The 25,949-nt window shown below is 36.5% G+C and overlaps 1 protein-coding gene and 1 long non-coding RNA gene across 5 annotated transcripts in view; both read right to left on the bottom strand.

The window, feature by feature from the left end:
* Positions 1-8,243, bottom strand: part of Nf1 (neurofibromin 1) — a 55,282-nt gene extending 47,039 nt beyond the window's left edge. For 3 of the 4 annotated variants that reach the window (XM_076437636.1, XM_076437635.1, XM_076437639.1), the window contains exons 1-9: positions 8,023-8,243; positions 5,211-5,538; positions 4,911-5,129; positions 3,563-4,253; positions 2,888-3,158; positions 1,662-2,039; positions 1,396-1,582; positions 961-1,002; positions 750-823 (exon numbers count right to left, since the gene is read on the bottom strand). In XM_076437636.1, the coding sequence (XP_076293751.1) occupies positions 750-823; positions 961-1,002; positions 1,396-1,582; positions 1,662-2,039; positions 2,888-3,158; positions 3,563-4,253; positions 4,911-5,129; positions 5,211-5,538; positions 8,023-8,082 (2,250 nt within the window). In that variant the 5' untranslated portion in view covers positions 8,083-8,243. The remainder of the gene's footprint in view (positions 1-749; positions 824-960; positions 1,003-1,395; positions 1,583-1,661; positions 2,040-2,887; positions 3,159-3,562; positions 4,254-4,910; positions 5,130-5,210; positions 5,539-8,022) is intronic. The other variant, XM_076437638.1, reaches the window with a different exon arrangement.
* Positions 8,244-12,904: 4,661 nt separating this feature from the next.
* Positions 12,905-18,981, bottom strand: LOC143214801 (uncharacterized). Its single transcript, XR_013010227.1, has 3 exons — positions 18,354-18,981; positions 13,497-13,587; positions 12,905-13,422 (listed from the first exon to the last, which is right to left on the bottom strand). It is a non-coding gene; the product is annotated as an uncharacterized LOC143214801 (long non-coding RNA).
* Positions 18,982-25,949: the final 6,968 nt, after the last annotated feature.

Genomic DNA, 25,949 nt, shown 5'->3' with positions numbered 1-25,949 from the left:
CGGATTTGACGTTCGGATCATGGTATTACGATCATTTCTCGCCGAGATATAGCGAGTTAAAGAAAAAATGGAAATTGTGCATTTTTTAAGTATGTTTTCAGAAACACCTGGTATATCGAAATGTTCATGAAATTGAAAGAACAAAAGGAGTGCCTTGAAGAGAAAGAAACGCTCTTTCTATTTCTTTTTTGCACAAGATTCTACGATAATTTTTTCTCTTTCTGGAAACAGTTAAAGTTAAAAAGCTCATATTTACTTCAATGTTGAATAACTCGAATAAAAAAAATCGCACAATATTCAACAACCACACAATTTACACAGGAAAGATAACCCTTCCAAATGATATTAACGCGATTTATCAAAAAATTTTGTTGCTCCCCATGTGATGTTCCAAAGTTGCACAAAGTGTTTGTTAACCGTCAATGTTGTTTTCATCTCGCTATAACTGTGTAAAAAACCAACATAGCAACAATTTGAAACAGAGCATCTGGAACTAGAAGTTAACAGGCTTTCAAACCATTGTTTAACGATATCGATACAGCAATTTTTGACGGAGTTATGATCACGTAAAGTGGGAGCAATTTTTCGAGTTCGCAGAAGTGATCCCTTAATTCTTTTGAGGAGTGTATTTAATTTGTTAGTTATTAGTCAGATATTTAGTTTATACTATTAATTTGAAATTGTACAGTTTAGTAATTACTAATTACAGTATCTAAAACATAAAATATAAATTGTTACATTATACATACAGGTTGTACACCATTCACACAATGTTCTATCTTCCTCAATAAGGCCATAATCCTCTTTTGTAAAGCAGCGCGTCCTAAAATATATTCTATACATTATTATCCATTATTCATTAGATAGCTATATATCAATCATTACAACTGAATTAATTTAAAAAGAAATAGTAATGTAATCTCAATCATATCTGAAATGTATCTTTTGAATAGCACGTACCATGATTATGATCGTGATAACATATTTCACTTTCCCCGCTGGCTGTTATGGTAACAAGGTCTTTAATACTCTACTGCAGCCGTATAAGGATTATACTAATCAAAATACAAAGTGAATTCAAAAATTCATGAATGAATGTTTGAATTCGGGTAAAAATATTTGCTTTAGAAACTCGAAGCGAAATTAATTTTGAAATAGTAAGTTAAGTTCGCAAGAAAAACTAATATAATAATAATAGTAAGTGTATTTTTTACAATAATCTTTTCCCAATGGAAAAACGAACATATTATTGTATACCTAAAAGTTAGTTATTATCAGTTTGTTTTTCGTTTTTCGATTCGAGTTCCTATTTTTCAAAATTTAATCTAGAAAATATGACATGTCAATTAAAAGTAAATCAAACCACACATTGATGTATAAAATATTAAAACTTACCAGTGATTAACACAGTAGAAGCTTGTGCCAATTCAAGATATAAATGATAATTAGGAAGTAAGCAAGTAACGGCTACTTCATCGCTGCCGCAACGTATTTCTGCTTCTTCACACAACAACGCAAAACAAGACATTGATATTAAAACCGCTTCCATATTGATACTCCACAAGTACATAAAAAGTACAACCTGAAAATATAGATTGTAATGAATGTGCAGTGTAAGCGATGCAAAATAAATTTAACTACTCGTTCGAATTGAAACGAACCTCCAGTTCAATGTGTGCCTGCTTACAGATAGCAATCTGACTACCCACATTCGCATAATCCTTATGCTGTGCTAGAAAAGCATTTCTACAAATCAATATTTCCCTAAGCCATTTTAGTATACAGGTGTAATTAACAATTTGATGTTGAATTAATTTTTGACAAATCGAGAACAGAACTTGTGAACTAACATCCCAAAATGTATTGATCGGAGCTTCTGGGTTCCATGCTTTTATTTTATCTGGATGGTGCAATACTAATAATGCTTCCATTGCTTCGTATGCTATTTCTGGCATTGTCGGTTGATGAACCAAGGAAACTAAACCTTTGATTAATTCTAATGTAGAACTTTGTATTTCATGACCAGCTTTCCCTTGATTCTGTAAAGAAAAGCAGAAGTTTGTATTATACATATGTAATACATATACATATAAATATAAAACTTAACACATTACCGACCGGTGATTATTGCATAATTTTAAGAAATCTATGGTACATGGCTAAACACTTTTTAATGGAACCTTCAATGGCAACAGCAATTTTCATTGAGAACTAACAAGTCACTCACAATATCGTCATGTAATAGTTTCATTTAAGATTGCAACGTAAAAGAAAATTTCTTCGCTTTCTTTTGGTACAGCACAATTATTGAAAATCCTATTAATAGGCTTCCGGTAGGTAAAGTGTTAACAATATGTTTTCTCATAAGTTCTTCACAAATCTCCTTTTAGTACAGTCAAACCTCGATAACTCGAACCTCTTTAACTGGAAAATTTTGTTCATTCCCTTCTGCTGCACTTTAAAAATCTCTATAAATCGAAATAAAACTTCCTTTAACTCGAATTATTTTCCACAAGCTGAAAAAACAAGCTGGAAGCGAAACGAGCCAAAACAGCAGTAAATGTTTTACGAAGTTTCGTAGAAAGATGCAACGATATTGAAGAAAATATCTCTGCTTTGGTTACCGAAGATACCATTGATCAACAATCTGTTAATTCATTAACGCAGAGTAAAATCACAGATTTTTTTAATATGTAAGAGCCTAGTATATACATTATACATATAATAAATTACTCATCTCCAAAAATTGAACTTTTTCTTCTTTAAAACTATTACAATCAGTAAATTATTAACACTTGTACAAACCCCCTGTAACTCGAAGATTTCAGTCCTTCCCCTGACAATGAGATTCGAGTTATGGAGGTTCGACTGTATATAAAATACTTACATTTAGCAATAACATGGGGTCAGCATGGATAAGTTTCACCATCCACAGCAGCAAATTTCTGTAACTGGATATTTCTTCTCCACGGTCTCTATACTTGCTCTGCTCTTTACCTTTCAGCGTGAAGCTTTGAATCACTCGCAATGGTGTATGTGTTGTGTAACTCTGTGTCACTTTACTTAAAATATCGGTAAACATATTCCTAAGTTCTGTACTGCGTGAATACAGAAGATCTATTTGAGGCCACCACGGCAGTCTTGGTTGAGTTACAATTCTAAAACAAAAGATGCATTAAAATTTCCTGTTTAAGACCTCGGAAAAGTTAAATGTTTTTATGGAAATATTAACCCTTTGCACTCCGAATTATTTTTCAATTTTGTTGCCAACAACTCCCTACTGTTTTAAGTGTTTCATTTGAAATTTACTTCGAAGGACAGTTTCCTGGCTGCTATTTATTTTAAACAATTTTGTTTACTAATTATATTGAATATAGTTTTCAAGCTTTGTTGTAATTTATATCAGTTTTCAACTAAAAAATAAAAAAACCCGTTACATTTACATTTTTCTTTCTCTGATGTCGAATCACACTCGACGAAGGAGTGCAATGGGTTAAAGTAAAATCTCTAAGACATTCAAACAAATTACAAATTGATTCTGTTGTAATAACTTCGGTCTTACTTGTACAATGAGCTGACCAAGACAAATTGGTATGTTGATGGAAAACTCAGATTCAAGCAGACTTTAAGTACTTCGTTGTTGTGAGGTTTAATGCGAAAACAGCTAACAAAACAGTCTATCATTAGGTCGATGTCTTGGGCAACGTAGCTTTGACCACGAGAGAATAGCTTTCCTGGACTAAAAAGTAGTGTCATTAAATCATTGATTACATGTTGAACAAGCGTGAAGATGACGTTCTTTGAATCTAGATTGTTTATGTATGTTGACGCTTTACAAAGTTTAATACGGGTGACTGCTGCTGCAGCTTCTACTATTTGTCTGCTAGAGCTACCATGCATTCCTACACCTCTTTTAACCATTTCAATAAATTGCTTCTTTTTCATATGCTTTGCCGGACAAGGAGAACCAGAATCAGCATTAACTATTTCCTCTAAAACTTTCGGTGAAAGTATCAGAAGCATGATTTGTAGAGGCCAAACAGCTGCAGCTCTTCCTTTTTTATTGTCTGCGAATGTGTCAAGAATGTCGAACAATTCTTCGCATGCTTTCCCAAGATCTTCGATAGGCTTTTTTTGAATATCAGCAAATTCATGTGGATAAGTGTCCATCCAGTTCCAAATTGCTTTCTCCAATGAATTCATGAGAACTATGTGCGCAGACTTTCTCAGTTGCTTAAATTTTTTAATGGTCTCTGCAATAATAAACAATATGATAATAGTAAATAAACTATGTAGCATTACCGATAAAACAAATACTAAGAAAATAGCAAATAAGAAACTGTTAATTAATGTACAAATAAAATATACTAAAGCTTGTCAAATCTAGCTGTGCGGTTGACCAAAACTTAGGAATGCGCAGACAAAAACAAAGACCACACTCGACGAGAGTAGGATGCAACATATGAACGGTAAGGTATACACCTCGTCGAAAGTGCATACTGTTCATTATTTCTTACAGCAGTAAACATACAAAACAACTGTTTATATGTTTGTGTGAATACACTTGTGTCACTTTACTTTTTAACTGAACTGTCACCACGTGCATCGTTTGACAGGTGACAATCAGTTTCTCTATCATTGCGTAGTTCCGCCTATTTACCATTGCGCAGCGGGGTCATTTCCCCTTGCGGGGGACATTCAGCCGCAGAGCTAGATTTGACAAGCTGTACTTTATTGTTTTTCTTTCTGAACACATTAGAATTCTGATGAAAAAGATTATGTCTAGTGAAATTAGAATAAACTTATTATTGAAATGTAATATTTTTATGATTTATTATATGCTACTACATGCTACGATTTAATATTTGTATAATACCCATTCTAAGTGTCTCTAAAAATGGCAAACTTACCGTTTAAAAGTTTTGTTAGTCTATGAACATCCACATTAATATGCTGAATTAGTTCGATATCGCTATAATCGACATTTTCATCGCCACATTTTGCTAATTCTTGAAGTCTAGCAGATATTCTGTTAAACACAGCATTGAAAAAGTTTAAGCTCAATGCAAACAATACTTTGCTCGCCAAATTCTTTAAATGAGTATTTTGGGCACTATCGTTTGGAATATCTGCAAATAGTATTCGATTATTTTGATTTTCAATGTTAAAAGAATACAGAGTTACAAAGATTATATTGAAAATTTCAATACCTATAAATTGGCATATTTCTCTAAGCAGAAACTTGACGTTCATAGCCTCATCGAATTTAACTGTGTCTTTCGGTTGATTCGCAAGACACTTTTCCAAAGTGTCCAAAACAATGATGATAGATTCGTAGCAATGCCGATCTTGGTCCGTATTGTGGCATATGCGTTGACCTCCAGGACATGGTACAGTTTCAGTAACATTTTGAAGTATCTTAGTGAGACTGGATATTACAAGGGAAAAACGATAGCGAGAAATTTTTATCAAGCATTTTTTGTTTCTTTCTTCGTTCATACGAGAATGGGTGGTTTGTGGGCCACTGCGACACGGCAACTATGTATAAAAAAAATTATTATCTAATTAGTTCTGAATACGGACAATGTTGCGTGCGATTAAACTTGACCATACAATTATTAACCCTTTGCACTCCGACTTATTTTAACACGAAAATTAAACATTTCTTCCGACCTAGAATAATTCCATTCTATGTGATTTCTTCATTTTATTTTAAATGTTTAATAATTGACTGGATACTAACATATTTAATAATTAAACAATATTGTGAATAATGGTACACCAATTCTTAGAGTCACCACTCGAGTGCTAAGGGTTAAAACTGTTATTACTTTAATACAATTTTCTACATGATAAGATCCCTCAATATTAACCGCTTAATATTCGAAATTACTAGCAAAATAACTTGAACAAAATGGATGATACAATTCATACAACATTATCAATATTTATTGCTAATATTTAAAATGAATAAATTGTAATAAACAAACAAATAAATTATTAAACACACGAAATGAGAAGGATGGATAAGTAAGAAAACAAACTTGTCAATGAAGTGTATCAAACGTAAATATAAAACATACAATTGTTGGTTGAAAACATATTTTTATTGCTAAACTTTCGAGTTTTTACATTTTACATAGTTTTATACACGCATATGTATGCATATAACCAATATATTTGCGGTTTTTCGAATATGAAAATATCAGATAAAAATTTTGTTACGGAAATATAATCTCCTGTTTGTTATTGTTATTTACTGACGTAACGATTATTCCGAGAATTAATATTATTTACAATAAAACATTATCAAGATTCATATACACTGCATTTGTGTGCATGTATGTTAACCGATCGAAGAGACCGTTGCAATGGCATATGCCATTGTCATAAAACTCTAATATTACATGCATATTCGTATAATTGGATTTGACTTGTCGGTACATATTTAAATGCCTCGAAGTGTAGGTATCACAGAATCGAACTCTTCTACTATAAGCCGGGTGTAATTTTCATTCACAAATCCGTTCATGTTATACAATAGAAGTGATGTTACGTGGTGTATAAAAATGTTGCAAAACAAGCACGAAAACCATAAAAAGTATTCCAATAATGTGACTTTTGAATTTTTTGTTTAACAAATTTGTATTATCCTCGTGGTAAAACAAGATACATATGTACAATGAATATTAGTCAGAATGGATCGATGTTTTATGAAATGATATGTACCATTAATATGAAATGTAATACATGTGTTTACGTTTCCATTTAATCCGTTTAATCAGATTAATCGCATCTTTTCAGGGGTTTTAAATATATTTAATTTTACGTCAGTTTTGAAAATCTCATAACTGTATTTTACGAGCATATATAAGCCATTAATTAAAAAATATGATTTGTAATGAATTTTTTTAATTTCACTGGAATTTTCGAACACCTTGTATACACCTTAACTGAATAGCTGACAGGGTAGAGAGGAAAGGGAGAAGGGGCGAAGGTCAAATCGTGGAGTCCAAGGCGTGTAGAGGGAGGAGACCGCGAGAAAGCATCTTCCCATGAATGAACGAATCAATCAACGAACAAACGAAGGACGGTCTGAACGATACAGGCAGTCATGAGGACAATGATACCAACTATTAATGACTACACCAGTAAATGAGAAGATAATAATAAATTGTCTATATAAATACGTTAAATAACATTTTCATACGAAATTTCTCAAAGAAAATGAAAATCACCGCGGTACACCGTCACGTTTATAGACAACGAACGTACTTACGCCATTGATAAAGTTAAAAAACAAATCGATAAAACAGATAGAAACATACAGACGCGTATTTCTTTTCATTGATAAAGTTAAAGGAGGACAACGGAAATAATGGATTGAACGTAACATGTAGATCTCATTCTGAGTTCTATTCGGTCAACTGTTCCTATAGTTCTGTGTTGTAGATATTAGATGGTGTGAAATTTTCCTTGAAGTATAATATCCTCTCGTTCTTTAATTTGTTCACTGTTCACCAATATGTATTCACTTATTAATAGAAACTGTGTTTTACACTTTGATCTATGGCTCTAGTGCACGAATGATGTCAATCGCACGGAATCGTGTTTTCTTATAAAACTTTATATAAGCAATCAAAGTGTCCGCTACCGGCCTTTCCTATTGTGTACGGAGCACAGTAGAATTATTTCGATACAATGTGAACCGAAAGGCGAACGGAAACGAAACGATGTAAATAATAACAAAAGGAAGCATGACAGACACGATAAGAGGAGACGAGGTAGGACGAGACAAAAGAAAGGTCTAAATAAGAAGTGTCTGTAGGTAAAGGTAAAGGTAAAGGTAAAGAAAGAGAAATAGAAAGGAACAGAAAGGAAGGGAAGAGAAAGAGCGAGAGAAAGCACCGGAAGAGGGTAGGTAAGAAAAAGAGAGGAGACGGCTACGAGAAGAAGAAAGGCGGATAGAACGGGAAAAGAAAGCTAAACAGATTTGTAGACCGAGTCACAGCTGGGATGTACCTGTTCCTCGAAACGTGTGATCAGCAAATTCGCCCATTCTTCCGGCTTTTGCGTGCCCATCGCCGTCCGAGGTTCAGTGACGAGCCATCATCACGTACGACGATTCACCAATTCGCTACGAACATTCGACATCGGTATGTCGCCATTTACGAACGTCGACTGCCAGCCGAGACCGAGAGAGCGCCGCGCCGCAACGGCTCGTTCGTTCTTTCTCTCCCGTTCGTTGGGGAGGGGCGCCGTCACAGAGCCCTCAAGAATTACAGCGGGGTCTGGGACGAAGATCCGAGTAGATGGATCCGATACCGACCGAAGCTATCCGATATTCGAATTCTGTGCACCAACCCTGTTAAATATTATCTTTCGGGATGTATGAAAAATTTGCTTCCATTTGCTTTTCATCGATCGTCGCCAACAGCACAATTCGAAACTTCGACAAATTATTTGAAACACAGCTTGGCCAAGAAAAATAATGATTGCGTACAAGTTTTGCAATTCAACGTAGAATATATAATGTTACGCTTTTAACCCTTTGCACTCCGCAATGTACGCACTGCACTTCGCACTCCAAAATCAGAAAAAGATAATTGTAAATGAAACGGGCTTTTATATTATTTTTGAGTAAAAACAAATATAAGTTTGCCAAATATAAATAACTTGCCTTATCCTTACAATATCGAGTGAGACTCGTGATGAAGATTCTGAACGGAGTCTAATACATATATAAATTCTATTTTGGTTTTGTTAATGTATAGCTATTGGACAATTTACAGGCATACGATGGATATAAATTTTCCCCTTTTTTAGGAAATTACGAACTACAAAAAAGTTCTAATCACAGAAACCGTAAAATAAATCGTGTGTGCGAGGGGTTAATATAATTACAATTATATTATTGATTAAAATAAGTAGCAGTCAGAACTGTTCCTTGAAGTAAATTTCAGATAAAACACTTAAAATAGGAGGGATGAGTTGTTGGCAATAAAATTGAAGAATAATTCGGAGTGCAAAGGGTTAATGTTCCGTTTTCGAAAGAAAACATCTGAAATATCGCCACAGTCATAATATTTGTCCACCCTACTCCCACATTCCAAGTGTGAACTAAATACGAGCGAGCTGGACAACTATATTATGACTAGACTGCGGATCTTTATGCAATTATGGCTTTTGAAAATTTTCAAAAGATGCTAGGATAGAATATGACAGAGTTTAGTACGGTTTTAATTTATTTCAGATCTGAAAAGGTCTAAAAAAAACTACGGAAAATAAAATTCTATTTCCTTCGAATTTCTTAAAATTCGTCTATGAAAATTGGAAATTGCATAAACATCCGCAGTGTAATTATGAACTATCCAGGTATATATATGTATGTCAGACGTTCTCTTTCAAAAAATAGGCTGTAATAGTGATTATGTATTTCCATAAAGTACTGTTATAATTATGAAACCTAAAATTTACTTATAATTTTATATGTTTAACGCGAAATTATTTTTTAAATGTTATTAATATGATTGTATAAACTGTATTTTTTTTTATTTTAGTAAGGATAGTTAATAATTTAGTAAGGAAAGTTAATAATTTAATTTATTATTTAATAGGGTATTGCATTTATATTGTACATCTACATAACAATTCACAGTACATTTGAAAACAGAAAATGTTTTTTATATGTATACTAAATCACAGTGACTCATAGCAGTAGATCTATTAATATCTATATCCAGTATCTATATATATGTATAAGTGTGTAAATAATATACATATATGTTTTACGCACACATGATTCTTACACAATTAAATCATAACATTCTTTGAAGGTATTTTTCAATATTAAATTCATCTTATCAACTTTAGATATAATAAGTTTCTTGTCGCTTATGACATGTATAGAATGCACTATATACAATTTATCATGCATATAGATTTTATTTTATTGTACAGTTTAGAACATGTTAACGAAAACGATAAATCAGTCTTCATGGTTATTGGTATCTAACATTTTTTTAGATCATTAGGTGGGTTGTTTATATTTTTGTAAATTATTTTTGTAAATAAAATTTTATCAATAAAAGTTCAAGACAATTTTAAAACTAATCAGTATTTTGATTCTCTATATTTTGTGAACTTTGTTAAAATTACTTTGCAAATTTTAAAAACAGATATTTGCAATAGTCAATATGTAATAAAAATTTTTAAGTTGAAAAGTACTTTTAGTGAAATAAATAAATCTTCTTTTAGGCTAAATTGTTGAGGGTTCCAATGTCTCCCATAACAGTGTCTGCGCCTACGGCACTGACAATCGCTGGACTGCGGTGAGGTGGGGATACGGTCACCGAGAGCGTAGCGTAGGCATATGAGCGTATAGGTGGGATATTGCACGGTTTTTTCGCGCATGCGCGATGATTTTTAGCATTAGTAAAGTAAAAGTTTGGCTAAAACGGGGTACCTTGGCCCCCCCCCGCATAATTTTACAAATTTATTTTATACAATTTCGAAATATGAATGTATCACATGTGTACGTTATTGTATATTAACCCAGACAACCAAGCGGGTCGAAGCCACAAATGCGCGTGTGGGCTCGTAGTGTTCCCCTGGACACAATCTTGGCACATGATGTCGTTGCCACAATCCGGGATATCGTGCCCAGATTAACGATCGGGCCGTTGTAAGATGGCAGCACATAGCCGCACTAACTCTTCCTTTTTACTTATTTTGTACGCATTCGAGGCGGGAAAATTAAATGATAGAGTTTATTTATTGTAGTATTTGTAGTAGTTTTCCTAGACTGCGGATCTTTATGCAAAATAAAAATTGTCTGCATCGATTGCAAGAGATAGAAACTAAATTGAATGTTACTTTTTTATGCAAAAAAAAAATTCTCGTCATATAAAAGCTACATTTATTTTATAATGCTCACATAAATATTCATTAGAAACGAATCAAATTTTATTTCATTTAAAAAGGAAGGCGTGACAATCTTATTTGTTAGCACAGCACAGTCGCACTAATGTGCCGAATGCCGTGAGTTATACAGGGCACTCTCTTCCTTTTTGTTATCTCTTCCTTATGTTACTTCTTCCCCCCTCGCCGTTCCATTATCTTTACAGTTACATTAAGAGTAAACCTACACATAAATTAATAAACTAGTAATACATTAATTATCCCCTAATACGTACAGTTACACGAATTAATATTCGGACGATCTAAAAAAGATGATAACTTTTTTAATATTGTACTATACGATTCGAACTTTTTTGGGGAGCTAGAGCAATTAGTTTACTACATCATGTGGAAAGAAATTTTTTCAAAAATTGCATTTGGTCGGAATTGCAGAGAAAATACTAGATCTTACGTTTTACAACTTTTTCGTGCGGGCCTATATTGAAAATTTAAAAAGTACGTTTTCTAGGCCTGCGTAAATAATATGCACTGTGAAAGTTTCATCGAAATCGGTTGATGCGGGAAAAACACGACAGGCCTTGAAAGATGTAAGAATTCTTCGATATAGGCTGAAAATCTGCGATTTTTACCATTTTTAAACGTTTTAAACGTAGCTCATTGCAACGTTAACCGATTTTGACGAAATTTTCAAAATATGTTTAGTCGACACAGATCTACGAAGCGTATTTTTCAATTTTTCAATATGGGCCCACATAAAAAAGTTGTAAAATGCAACTCTTAGTATTTTTCCATACAATTCCGATCAATTGCAATTTTTGAAAAAATTTCTTTTCACATCCTGTAGTAAACTAATTGCTCTAGCTCCCCAAAAAGTTCAAATCGTTTAGTACAATATTAAAAAAATTCTCGTCTGTTTTAGAACGTCCGAATATTAATTCGAGTAACTGCAGTTCCAGTATCTCCTTTTTCCAGGATTGCAAGGGTAAGATAACGTAAAATTAAATATACTTTATTTAAGATCTAACGATACTAAGCTAACCTAAACTAACTATATCGAAAAGAAAAGTCCACTCGGTACTAAGCTGTTCTACGCTGTGCAGTTCGATCTGCTCGCATTGACTTCCAGAGCCACTATGCCTATTGAGCCTTCGTCAAGGGCTCTCGTCGCCAGTCGTTCTTTTACTTCTCCCCCACGATCTATACCTGAGTAATAAACGTAACGGTTTTTTCCGCGAAGGTTTGGGACTGTTTGGGACTTGGGACCAGTGATGGTATATTCGTGGGCCGTGGGTCGTTCCCCTGAGTCACATTCAATTTAGTTTCTATCTCTTGCAATCGATGCAGACAATTTTTATTTTGCATAAAGATCCGCAGTCTAGGAAAACTACTACAAATACTACAATAAATAAAATCTATCATTTAATTTTCCCGCCTCGAATGCGTACAAAATAAGTAAAAAGGAAGAGTTAGTGCGGCTATGTGCTGCCATCTTACAACGGCCCGATCGTTAATCTGGGCACGATATCCCGGGTTGTGGCAACGACATCATGTGCCAAGATTGTGTCCAGGGGAACACTACGAGCCCACACGCGCATTTGTGGCCTGGACACAATCAAGGATTTTGGCTGTCTGGGAAACTTGAATGTGTATGTACAGTATAAGGACCCTGATAGCACAACGGACTCCACGGGGAGTGACGAAAACGATTACAGGTAGACTCCACCTGGAACCAGTCCACGCGGAATGCAGCTTTCTGCAGTCCAGCTGGAACGCCACTCTATCCTGGATTCCGCTTCCCCGCAAGATGGCAGCACGGTCGCACTGATTAATGCGGCAAATGTCGTTGTACAGGGCAGCGCCGTCGGTAAGGGCAGATCGCACTAATGTGGCAGATGTCGATAAAGTAAATTTTTATTGTACAAATATGTAGCAGTTTTCCTTTTTACCGACAATACTGATTTTTGAATGAATATTCAGCCACATGCAAGGAGAGAAAACGAAAAAAAAAATAATCTGTGCAAAATAAAAATTCTCTGCATCGATTGCAAGAGATGGAAGCTAAGATTAAAATGTCCCCATGCAAAAAAAGACAAAGTGTCATATAAGGGAAAAGAAAATTTACTTTTTCTTATTTTTTAATACGCCGCAGGGAGTTGGTAAAGACACATGGACAATGACACAAGGAATATATATATATATATAATAAATATTATAATTTTTTATTATTACTATGCTTTATTATTGGACGAACACCTAAATATCTCTTCAGGTTATTGTGATGCAAAAAATATTTGTTACGTAATGTGCACGGTGTGCCAGATATTTGGTCCATTGACACCATGCACATTACGTAACAAATATTTTTTGCATCACAATAACCTGAAGAGATATTTAGGTGTTCGTATTTAAACGGAACACCCTGTATATTGTGATTATTACACGTTGTTGCCTCTGCTTCCCAAAACTTGTGGCCCGTAGCACGTTCTGGCATAGGTGGGATACCTAAAAAATACAAAGAAAATCAGTAATGTACAATATATGCATGTGTGTTGAATGGCATAATTAGATATACGTACCACGTGAAAAATTAGAGGTCTTCCTCTTCCCCGGTTGCCGCAGCTTCCTTCTTCTCCTTCCCTGGATAGCACATTATATTTATCCTCCGTTCTGTAATTAGATTTTCAATTACACAGTGAGTAAAGGTGAGTATTTAATCTTCTTCGCTTATTGCTCATCTCAACGAATTTTCTAATTTCTGGTGCTACAATTACAAAAGGTCTTCTGACGTTTTTCATCAACTAATATACCTAACTGATTCAAACATTGCAATGATATTTATAAAAAATCGATTAAAGTGAACTACAAACAAAAGAATGTACTACCAGAAATAAAAAAATTCGATGATGAGAAGCAAGTGAAGAAGATTAAATACTTGCCTTACTGAATTGGTTTAAGCCATCATTTTGCCGATTTAGAATAATGCTAAGCTAATTATAATCTGAATGGGCCAAAGCTGAATTGTGTTGGATTTGTTTAAAGTGATAAATGATAATAATGATAATGAAAAGAGAGTGATAAAGTGATAAAGAAACAAACAATTTGAAGCAGTTTGCTCTTCCCGCTATACGCATGTGTGCGTGCGACCTATGGGCGATGCGTGCGCAGCCTAGTTCCTTCTTGCGAGTTCTTCTTGCGGGCATGTGCTCTCTCGCGTCCCGCGTGTTTAAGCGAACACTTATTATACACAGATCTCATAGTTTACTTTTCATTATACTATAAGTTATAAGTTATGTGTGATATTATAATAAATGGATGTGTACACCATACTACGGACTGCTCCTGATTTTTATTCAACAATGGTTATGGGCCCAGGAGCGTAGAAAGGTCGATCTAACCTCAAACAAGCCACGTGGTCAAGCACACACGCCCGGTGAGTCTGAATATTTACTAAAGCGAATTAAACAAAAGAAATAGACAAAACAATGGCTGATATAGATAAGCAATTGAGTTTACGAATCGCAAAGTTATCAGACAATAATTACCGAACGTGGAAGATAGAAATGAAGTGGTTTCTCAAGGGCAAGGGATTACTAGACCACGTGCTTAGGAAAGTTGACTTAGCGAAGTTGACTACAGATGAATTAAGGAAAGCACATCAAACACAAGATGATAAAGCTATAGCAGCCATTGGATTGCACATTGAACCTAATCAACAAGTTCACATTGAAGATTGCACAGATGCCCATGACGCATGGGTTGCCTTAGAACAAGTGCATCAGCCCAAATCTAGAGTAAGAATATTGCAGCTAAAGAAACAACTTTACCAGTCTAGAATGAAAGAAGACGAATCAATGTCGTCATATGTATCTCGAGTTAAAATAGTTGTCAAGAATCTCAACGAAGCAGGCTGTGAAGTACGAGACGATGACACAGCGTACACTTTACTAGCTGGATTGCCAAACGACTATGAAAACTTGAACATGTCTTTAGCTAATTTACCAGATGAACAGTTTACCTCGTCAGAGATAACAAAAATACTACTGACTGAGTATGATAGGCGCAAATCCAGATGCACTGACAGCAACGAAGACCGCATGGAAGCATTGAGTCTACGAAAGGGACCAAAACAGACAACATACAAAGGTACTTATCAAACACATAAACCAAAACCTCTATTTTGTTCGCATTGCAGGAAAGCAGGCCATAATATACAGAATTGTTGGTTTAAAAACAAAACTAAAAGTCAGAACCACAATGACCAGAGGAAAGAAAGCAACGAAGGTTTTTTGGTATCACTTAACAATATAGACATGGAAGATACATGGATCCTTGATAGCGGATGTACGCACCATGTATGTAAGCGAAGAGATTGGTTTGTAAAATTCAAGGAAACTCGCTTGGAACCAGTCAACACAGCTGCTGAATCCAATGGAGAAAAGAGTCTCACACTGGAAACCGAAGGAATAGGTGATATCATAATAACAGCCTTCGTTGGTAATAGAAGGCAGGAAATAACATTACATAATGTATATTACGTACCTCGTATTAGAAAAAATTTATTGTCTGTTTCCCAAATCGAGCGAAGAGCCAAGGAAATTGTATTTGAGAACGGAAAAGCAAGTATTTATGATACAAGCAGAAATGGAGAACTTATGTGCATAGCCGACAGACAAAATGATTTGTACGTAGTTCGTGCAAAAACGATTAGGAACCAGAGGGAAATTTTGGAATCTCATAGCGTAGCCATACAAGACAGTAAATTATGGCACCACAGATTCTGCCATATAAACATGAAGACAATTGAAAAGACAGCAAGTCGAGTTCGAGGACTAGAAAATACAACAATAGGAGAAAACGCATGCGAAGATTGTTATATTGGGAAGTCAACAAAAATGCCTTGCCGAAAAATTGGCGGTAGACAGTCCAAGGATGTTTGCGAGCTGATTCACTCGGATATTTGCGGACCGATGCCTACTAAGTCATTAGGTGAGAAACAATATTTTGCAACGTTTGTCGACGATTTTTCAAAATATGTTACAGTTGTATTTCTAAAAACGAAGGACGAGATCAAGGATTATATTAAGAAATATATAGCCAGCGCAGAACTCGAAACGGGAAAGAAAGTCAAGAGATTTCGATCCGACAACGGAAAAGAATACTGTAATCAAGATCTAAAAACCTATTTTGAGGAAAAGGGGATTAAACACGAAAGATCGAACGTAGAGACTCCCCAGATGAACGGCATAGCTGAACGAATCAACAGAACGCTACTTGATTTAACCAGATCAATGTTGAAATCTGCCAGATTGCCCCAGAAATTTTGGGCTGAAGCCGTCGCTACGGCAGCGTATACCAGGAACCGAGTAATTCACACGTCCAATAAGGATCAAGTTCCACTTGCTATTTGGTCAGGTATAACTCCAAGTGTAAAACACTTAAAAGCGTATGGAGCATTGGCTTACGCACATTTACCAAAGCAAGGACAGAGGAAGTTAGACGATAGAGCCACTCCAGCCGTATTAGTCGGCTACGCAACGCAAACGAGAGGCTACCGTCTATGGTGCCCGGAGAAACGGGATGTAATAGTAACCAAACATGTACGTTTCATAGAAGAGAAGATGGGTTTTGAATGGTTGCACCGCGAAAATATAGATTATGAATGTGATACTCTTGCATATAACGACATTTGGTCGGATGAAGAAGAAGATGAATCACAAACTGTTGCACAGATCGCGAGCACGAATGAAGTAAAGCAGCAGCAAACTTCAACCACAGTTAATAACCCGACTAACGAGACAGTGGGGGTGAAAAAGACTCAGCCGGAAAAGAAAGGTGGAAGACCAAAGAAAGTCGTAAGGAATCCATATGGAAGAAAAGGCAAACCTCGTCTCCAAGAGAACCAAATGAGCAACACTGAAGAAGAGAACCAAATAAGCAACACCGAAGAAGAGAACCAAATAAGCAACACTGAAGAAGAGGACAGGGAAAGCATAGAACTAAATCTTATGGAGATTACGGAACCGAATACCCTAGACGAAGCCCTGTCGTCTCCGCAAGCAAAACAATGGGAAAACGCCATGGAAGATGAAGTGAATAGCCTGATACAAAGAAAAACCTGGAAGACCATAGACAGCGTACCAGCAGACCGAGAGGTTATAGGTAGTAGATGGGTGTTTAAATTAAAGAGAGATTGTAATGGTAACGTACTTAGATATAAGGCCAGATTGGTGGCACAAGGTTTCACCCAACAAAAGGGGGTTGATTACCACGAAACCTATGCACCAGTAGCTAGTTTTTCAATAATAAGGTTGTTATTAGCAATTTCAGGTATTTTCGGTTGGCACACTAGGCAGTTGGATATAAAATGCGCATACCTTTATGGAAAGCTTGAGGAGGAGATATTTATGAAGCTACCTCCGTCGAACAAATGTGAGGAAGCAAGGATTGTAAAATTAGACAAGCCCATTTATGGACTCAAACAGTCAGGCAGAAATTGGAATGCTGAACTGGATAGCTATTTCACGGAACAAAGATTGGGCAGGCGATATGGACGATCGGCATTCGTTCACAGGTATGGTTGTAATGATAGGATCTAATCCTGTACAATGGATGTCATCCAAACAGAAATGTATATCCATGTCGACCATGGAAGCCGAGTACATCGCGTTAGCGTCTGCGGCAAAAGAAGCAATATGGTTAAGAATGTTTTTAAGCGAACTGGAACTTTACGAGTTCTTCTCGGGAATTAGCAATATATACTGCGATAACAAATCAGCAATAGAGTTTTCAAAAAGTCGCATTGAAAACCGACGAACTAAACACATCGATATAGCATACCATGTTATAAGAGAAGAGGTCGAAAAGAAATCAGTCGCATTGTCATACGTTGCCTCCAACGAAAATTTGGCGGACATAATGACAAAGGGCCTAAAATGTGTGGCTCACAAGGCTTGTACCAAAGATTTGAAACTGGGAACAGCAAAAGTGGGGGATTGAAGCAGTTTGCTCTTCCCGCTATACGCATGTGTGCGTGCGACCTATGGGCGATGCGTGCGCAGCCTAGTTCCTTCTTGCGAGTTCTTCTTGCGGGCATGTGCTCTCTCGCGTCCCGCGTGTTTAAGCGAACACTTATTATACACAGATCTCATAGTTTACTTTTCATTATACTATAAGTTATAAGTTATGTGTGATATTATAATAAATGGATGTGTACACCATACTACGGACTGCTCCTGATTTTTATTCAACACAATTTACTATTTTGGACTCTACATTGAAGTGAACATACTCGCCCCGTAGCACCTCATACGTGATGGCAAATGGCACTGTCGCGTGGTGTGCCGACAAGCGTTCTCACGCTTTTTCACGCGAAGATTTTTGGAGACATTTGAGCAAAATGAAACCGATTAACCAATATAAATATGTACAAATACCTTCCGTTCTTCCTGCCTTCCACGTAGTGCACGTAATCCAAGTAATCCACGTAATCACATAATCCAAGCAAGTCAATCTAATAAATAGTCAAATAGTCAAATGCCGCAACGCAGACCGCACTCGCGAGTGTAACGTGTAACCACAGAGCGAAGTTATGTAAATATATCTGTGATTGTGTCAAGAAAAACGCTGCATGTCACAATTTCAAAAAATTTCAGTTTATGCATTTATTGAACTTTATAGTGTAGAATTAGGTATTTACCAGAAAAAACGTCACGAAAATCAATTCAAAAGGCTCGAAAAAATAATACAATTTATAACCAATGTCCTTGTCAAAGCATTAGTGATCAAAACTTTAAACGACAATATCTCGAAAGTGAAAGTACAATGGGACATGCGGCGGCGTCCTCCTGACAACCACAGATATTACGACCGAGCTAAGCGAACGAGAACTTGCGAACTGTTGAGAGTTGAGAGAATAACTGAAAACTGCTGAAAACTGAACGGCAGTTTCCCCTTCCCTGACGTATCGTCGTATCCGTGAGCGGTGTCCACCGCGCTTGCCCGTGTTGGTGCATGTTCGATTGCACGCGCGCTACACAACAAACGTACCTCTACCATGCCGTGTGACTACCTGCTCGACTGATCGACGCCGACGCGTTCCTTCGATTTTCACGTTGCCGAAGTTTCGGAAGCATGAGGCGAAAAGTCGGAATCTGGAGACGGCGCGCATTTTGCTATAACATTTGATCTAAATGAGATATCGAAGAGAAATTATGTAGGCCTAATTTTTTTTGAAAAATCGGTTTTAACGATGTAAAAAGAAATATATTTTGTATTTTTTAAATAATGTTTTCGTTGATTCTTAAGGTATAGCCGGAAAAGATGGTCAGAAGTATCCAACCAAATTTGTTTTTAGTCACGTCATGTTCAACAGAAAATTATGAAAAAATTCATGAATATTCTACCGAATAGCATACACTACTGAGATTTTTTTCAAAATTTTTGGTTGCAAAATCGATTTTTAAACAAATCGGAAAACATAAAATAGCCGATTTTATGTATATACATACATCAAAGTCTTCAGTTGACCACATTTATATTATTACGTTAGTTGTGTCTCATCCTGATTATTAATGTGTATTTTTTCAGATTTTTCGGATTACGGAAACATGTTTTAAAAAATTGAAAACCTCCAAAAATTCCAAGAAAATGCATGTTTTGTATTGAAGTGTTAGAGACTACAGTTTTATAAGAATTCAGTACTTGGATATTATTGAAGCAACCGTTCTTAATTTTTTTATAATTTTTTAGAGGTTGGGTAGTCGTTAACAAAACAAGTACATATATACAGCTGGGAATCTTCTGGCCCCGAATCGAATCCCGCATCTATAATCGTTTTGTTCGGTAAATACTTATTGCTTCGAGTTTTAATGAAAAGTTTAACCAAAAACATTTTTTAATTGTCTACATTTATTTTCAACTTAAAGAATTGATGCAGTTCGCGCTGTCGACTTTCGCTGTCCACTTTTTGTAATTGAAAAAAAAGAAACACAATTTAAGTTATGATTGCGAAGTGCAGAATGGTTTCGAGGTATTCGAAAATACCGCTACAGGTGGTCCCCTGTGTATCTATATCTTCGAGTAACTAATTACAAATTTTGTATCTATTATTCGTGATCCGAAATTTGTATCTAGGAGAAAAATTAAGGGCAAATTCGGAATCAGCGCAAAAAACTCTATAAGAATCATCCAACAGTAATTGTTGAAGAAATTTGGTGTTGCGGAGACTGTAAATCAAATGGGAAACTTTCTTCCAGCAGATCTATTAATGGGTCTATTAACTTTTTTCCGTGTAACATTTTGTTTATTTTCTCGTTTCTTTGTTATAATAAATGGAAGCTTATGTTAATTTGTTGTTCTTCATTCTTTAATAAGCCCCTTTTAATTTCCCATCAGTTTCAACTCCATAAAGTAATAGTTTTCTGTAAAATCTGTATCAATGCCTCCGGATCGGAACCTTTCTGCCAGGGGTTGTATTAATTCGAGTAACTGTAACTTTTTTAATGTTGGACTATATGGATTTGGACTTTTCGTGAGAAGTTGGAGAAATTAGCTTACTGCACGATGTGAAAAGATATGTAGTGGACATGGCGCGTTGGAAAGAGGGACTTTCCGGACGCGGAAATTTCATCCTTCTCAAGTGCGCGCTGTGGACGGTTGCATTGAGGGTTCGGTCGTAAAAGTGACGATTACCAGAACCCTGACTCAACCGTTGCAATGTCCTTGGCAGCGACGACTTTGAATTGTTTTGGGGAAGGAAACTTTCTCCTTACTCTTGAGGAACGGAGAATTCCTCCCCTTATTTTAACGGTCTTTCTCACGTTGCTAATCCTCCCACCAAAAAGGATTTTTACCAGTGGAAAAAAAGCTTGTGGCACTCGTTGAGAACGCATCGCTCTAGAGTTGCCCGCGCTACGTTAATTTATATCTCTGTACTTTGTTAGTACTCGATAGTCATTGACGTTTATAATCTAGTTTTCTCGTTATTGTTATTATTAAATGTATAATATTCAAAATAATTGTTATTATTATTACATCTTGTTTTGTTTTGTTATTGTTACGTGTTATTGTTTTAATAAATATCTATATCGTTGTCTGTTAACCACGCGAAACATCATAGACACTGAATTACCCGTCACCCTAAAGATATTTTTCCAGAAATTGCAGTTGGCCGGAATTGTAGAGAAAATAGGTACTAAATGTTGCATTTCACAACTTTTTTATGTGGGGCCTATATTGAAAATTTAAAAGATAGTTATAATAATTAACCATTTGCAGCTGTTTTAATTTCGGAGCTGTTTTAACTCGAAAATGAAACATCTCGTTCTAGGTAGAATAATTTCGTTCTATACGATTCTTTTCATTTGATGGATATGAAATTGATTGTAATACCTCATACAATAATTAAAGGTTTAGTAATTGATTAGCTACCAACATGTTTAACAACGTAAACAATATTTTGCATAATGGGACAGCAATTTTTAGTGGTGATTTCGAGTCACCACTGGAGTGCTAAGGGTTAAAGATGGTAGAAATTGCAGGATATTACAACAACGACAAATATTATAAAGCAGATACGCTAACGTTACCGTTATCGCGTCAGAAGGAATAGCTGCAAGCTGCAAGTACAATTGTATAGAGTATAGAATTTCGGGGAAAACTGGGAAGAGAGGGAGGGTTGCCGGAGGATTAATTATGGCGTGGAAGAACCGACGCGACGGTGCCCGTAAGGATAATCACGGTCGCTTAGAGTGGCCGGACTATGGCAGGGTAAGACGTGGTTTCCCTCGGGTCTCAATTATCCATCGGGCCTTAATTTGTCCAGGCTGTTTGTCTCTCGATCAAGCCGGTTGGTCGAGGTCCTGGTACTGTACTTTGGAAATGAAATGGATGATTATGTGAAAATTTGCTCGTCAAACGAACATTCCGGGAAAAGGTTCAGGTAATTTCGTGCAGAAAATCCAGAGTTGTTTTGGTAACTACCCAGGACTTATTGGCCTGAGTTTTTCGCGCTGATTCCGAATCTGTTTTCAATTTTTTTCCTATACGCACAGTTTTTCAGGAACAAGGCTTTGAAAAAAAAACATATTTTTCAACTTCAAACAAATATTGTGATGTTATTATAAAAGATATTGAATTGTTCTTTCTGGCAAAAGATTCTGTAGACTTTCCCGAATACAGTGATATCCAATATTAATACATTATGATTGATTAAACATGTTTAATCAATGATTAAATACGGAGAGATTTCGTCGCGTCGGCGCACAGTGGAAAATTTGGACCAGACTCGATTCAAAATCAAAGAACTTTCGATAGAAATGAGGTAGAGCGATGAAATTTTTTTAAAATGAAAGCTGAAACTTTGCAGAATATGGGAAAAATAGGGAAGTTATGGTACGAACGTTTTTTAACCGAGAAAATTCGTTAAACATGTAGAATTTAAAGAAATCGATTTTGCAATATCCTGAGGTCGTAGACAAATTTTGAGACCAGATTTGAAATCGGCGTGAAAAAATCTACGGGAAATGATATATAGCAAAAATTTAAAAAAAAATTTCCGCGCGTGGTATTGGAAAAACCACAATTTTCTCGAAATTGTGCAAGTTTAACGAATTTTCTCAACGTTAAAAAACGTTCTTACCATAATCTCCCTATTTTTCCCATATTCTGTAATGTTTCAGCTTTAATTTTTAAAAAATTTCATCGCTCTACCTTATTTCTATCAAAAGTTCTTCGATTTTGTCTCCGATTTGGACGAAAGGTCACACTGTGCGCCGTCTCCAGACTCTGACTTTTCGCCTCATGCTTTCGAAACTTCGGTAACGTGAAAACTCAGCCCGTCTGAGTGCCTGTTCAATTGCTTGCGCGCTACACACAAGCGTACCTCTACTCTGTCTGTGTGAACTACCTGCTGCTACCTGCTCGACTGATCGACGCCGACGCGTTCCTTCGATTTTTACGTTGCCGAAGTTTCGGAAGCATGAGTCAGAAAGTCGGAATCTGGAGACGGCGCGCATATGAATCCCGGCACAGCGAGCGACGCGGCGATAACAGAACATACGGACAATAGGACGTCCTTATATTCAATCTAATCCTCTTTGCTTATATTAGGGTATGTATTCGGATAATGGGGGTACGGATACGGGAGTCTCTACTGTATTCAAAGAACAAGTAGACATAATTGAAATCGTAATTCTAATTGCAATATTTTGTAGGACTCAATATAAATAGTACCGTATACTCATCTTTTTTTATCGATGAATATGATCACTAACTAAAATAAATTCCTAATAAGATAAAAAAATGTTAACAACCCATTAAAAAGTGTTAAAAACGCGACTGAACATGTTGGTGAAAGTCCCATTTGGGGGTGAACGGAACCTTGAAGCGGGCCCTAGGATTCGGCAAGATCGCACATGTGGCGACCAGACCTTTGGGTTTCCCAGCCATCTGGAAACTATCGAAACGGTGTAGCTTCGTATAATTTTCTGCCAGGGCGGCGAAGACTTCGGTCACCGTGGCCAAGTGGTGCAATAAACATGGCCAGGTAACCCGACGCGCGTCGGCCAGCCAGACATATCGGCATGAAACCACTAACAAGTTAATTGCAGACCTTGTTTATTTTTCGTAATTGTTTCATGTAAATGACGCTAGCTGCTTCGTGTGGCGTTCTTCCGATTAAAAAAAGACTAATCTCAAGATAGAATTTGGACTGTGGATAGTGGATTTATTCAAAGTCTTCGAATAACGGCACAATCAATTTTCTACCGAAACCGAAATAATACCGGTATTCTTTCGGTTTTTCCAATGCTTAGGTTGTTCCAAATGAAAAAGGAACTACAGGCCACTTAATGTTCCGTCGTAAAACCCTCCGCGCGAAGGAACAAGCGCGAGTCCGAATTCACAGGTGAGGCCGTCATAAAACATTCAGCTAAAGACCTTCCAGATGTACCTCCCAACAAAGTGATTTTTAGCCAGCCGAAAGAAGCACAGCCGATGTAGCCAGATGTATTTGGACCTTTTATACCGTTAAGGTACTAAACTTTATACCGTAGCTACCTGCAACCGATCATACTCCTTGGTTTCAAATCCTTGCTTTAGTTTATTAAAAGGAAGTAGACTCGTTTTCAGGATTGCAAGGGTGCGGGATTCGCCTCTTATTCTCATCTCTCGATAATAATACAAACACGGGGTTTTTCACTAGTCAGAAACGCTAGATAAAATATCTGCCTCAAAAGTTCTATTTTTTCGTTTACAAGGCGTAATTGGCATTATTCGGCAGCATGTAGCTATGAAAATAGCTTGTATGCTTCCGAATAATGCAAATTACGGTGACGCCTAATGCAAATTTCGCCTCGTAAACGGAAAATAGGACCTTTGAGGGAGATGGGGCCCTAGATCGATCTTTTATCTAGCGTTTCTAACTAGTGAGAAACCCCGTTTTTGTATTATTATCGAGAGATGAGAAGAGGCGAATCCCGCACCCTTGCAATCCTGGTAAAAGGCTATACTGGAACTGCAATTACTCGAATTAATATTCGGACGTTCTAAAAAAGACGAGAACTTTTTTAATATTGTACTAAACGATTTGAACTTTTTTGGGGAGCTAGAGCAATTAGTTTACTACAGGATGTGAAAAGAAATTTTTTCAAAAATTGCAATTGATCGGAATTGTATGAAAAAGTACTAAGAGTTGCATTTTACAACTTTTTTATGTGGGCCCATATTGAAAAATTGAAAAATACGCTTTGTAGATCTGTGTCGACTAAACATATTTTGAAAATTTCGTCAAAATCGGTTGACGTTGCAATGAGCTACAAACGTTTAAAGATGGTAAAAATCGCAGATTTTCAGCCTACATCGAAGAATTCTTACATCTTTCAAGGCCTGTCGTTTTTTCCCGCATCAACCGATTTCGATGAAACTTTCACAGTGTACATTATTTACGCAGGCCTACAAAACGTACTTTTTAAATTTTCAATATAGGCCCGCGCGAAAAAGTTGTAAAATGTAACTTTTAGTATTTTCTCTGCAATTCCGACCAAATGCAATTTTTGAAAAAATTTCTTTTCACATCCTGCAGTAAACTAATTGTTCCAGCCCCCCCAAAAAATTCAAATCGTATAGTACAATATTAAAAAAGTTATCATCTTTTTTAGATCGTCCGAATATTAATTCGTGTAACTGTACGTATTAGGGGATAATTAATGTATTATTAGTTTATTGATTTATGTGTAGGTTTACTCTTAATGTAACTGTAAAGAAATTTACGGCAAGGGGGGAAGAACGTAACATTCAATTTGTACATATAGTTTCCATCTCTCTTGCGATCGATGCAGACAATTTTTATTTTGCACAAAGATCCGCAGTCTAGGAAAAATAATATAGATGTAATAGAAATAAATAAAATTTAATATTTTTTTATATCGGGTTTATTATTTCGTTTTCATTCGGAATCGGTATTTGGAATTGTCGGTAAAAAGGAAGACTACTACATATTTGTACAATGTGTAGAAATTCATTTCACCGACATTACCAACATTACTGACATAACCTCACCGACGGTGCTGCCCTGTATAACGGCATCCGCCGCTCCACACAGACTCCACGAGCTGCCTTCCATCTGGACGGAAGAAGCTGCCCTCTAGATGCTGTGACGGCGGACTTTGTACACCTGTAATCGTTTTTGGAAGCCCACTGGCATGCAACTCCACACTCTTTCCAGATGTACTCCACCCATGGCTCCGAGCAGCCAATAAGCGGCGTCTGGAACGATACTGCCCTCCACATTCACTCCACGCTCTGGACCAGTGATGCCAGAATCACGCGTCGTGGGTTTTTTCCCCTCCGCTCGCTCAGCCGACTCGACCCCCCACTCTGACGCACCGTCGTCGCCACTCTGCCGAGATACTCTGATAGAGATACGTTCGTGTGTAGCGCGTGCGCAGTAGAAGCAACGTGGCGACGACAGTGCGTCAGAGTGGGGGGTCGAGTCGGCTGAACGAGCGGAGGGGAAAAAACCCACGACCCAT

The sequence above is a fragment of the Lasioglossum baleicum genome, chromosome 13 (assembly GCF_051020765.1).
Source record: "Lasioglossum baleicum chromosome 13, iyLasBale1, whole genome shotgun sequence".
Classification (NCBI taxonomy): Eukaryota; Metazoa; Arthropoda; class Insecta; order Hymenoptera; family Halictidae; genus Lasioglossum; species Lasioglossum baleicum.
This window is presented reverse-complemented; position numbering and strand designations above follow the sequence as displayed.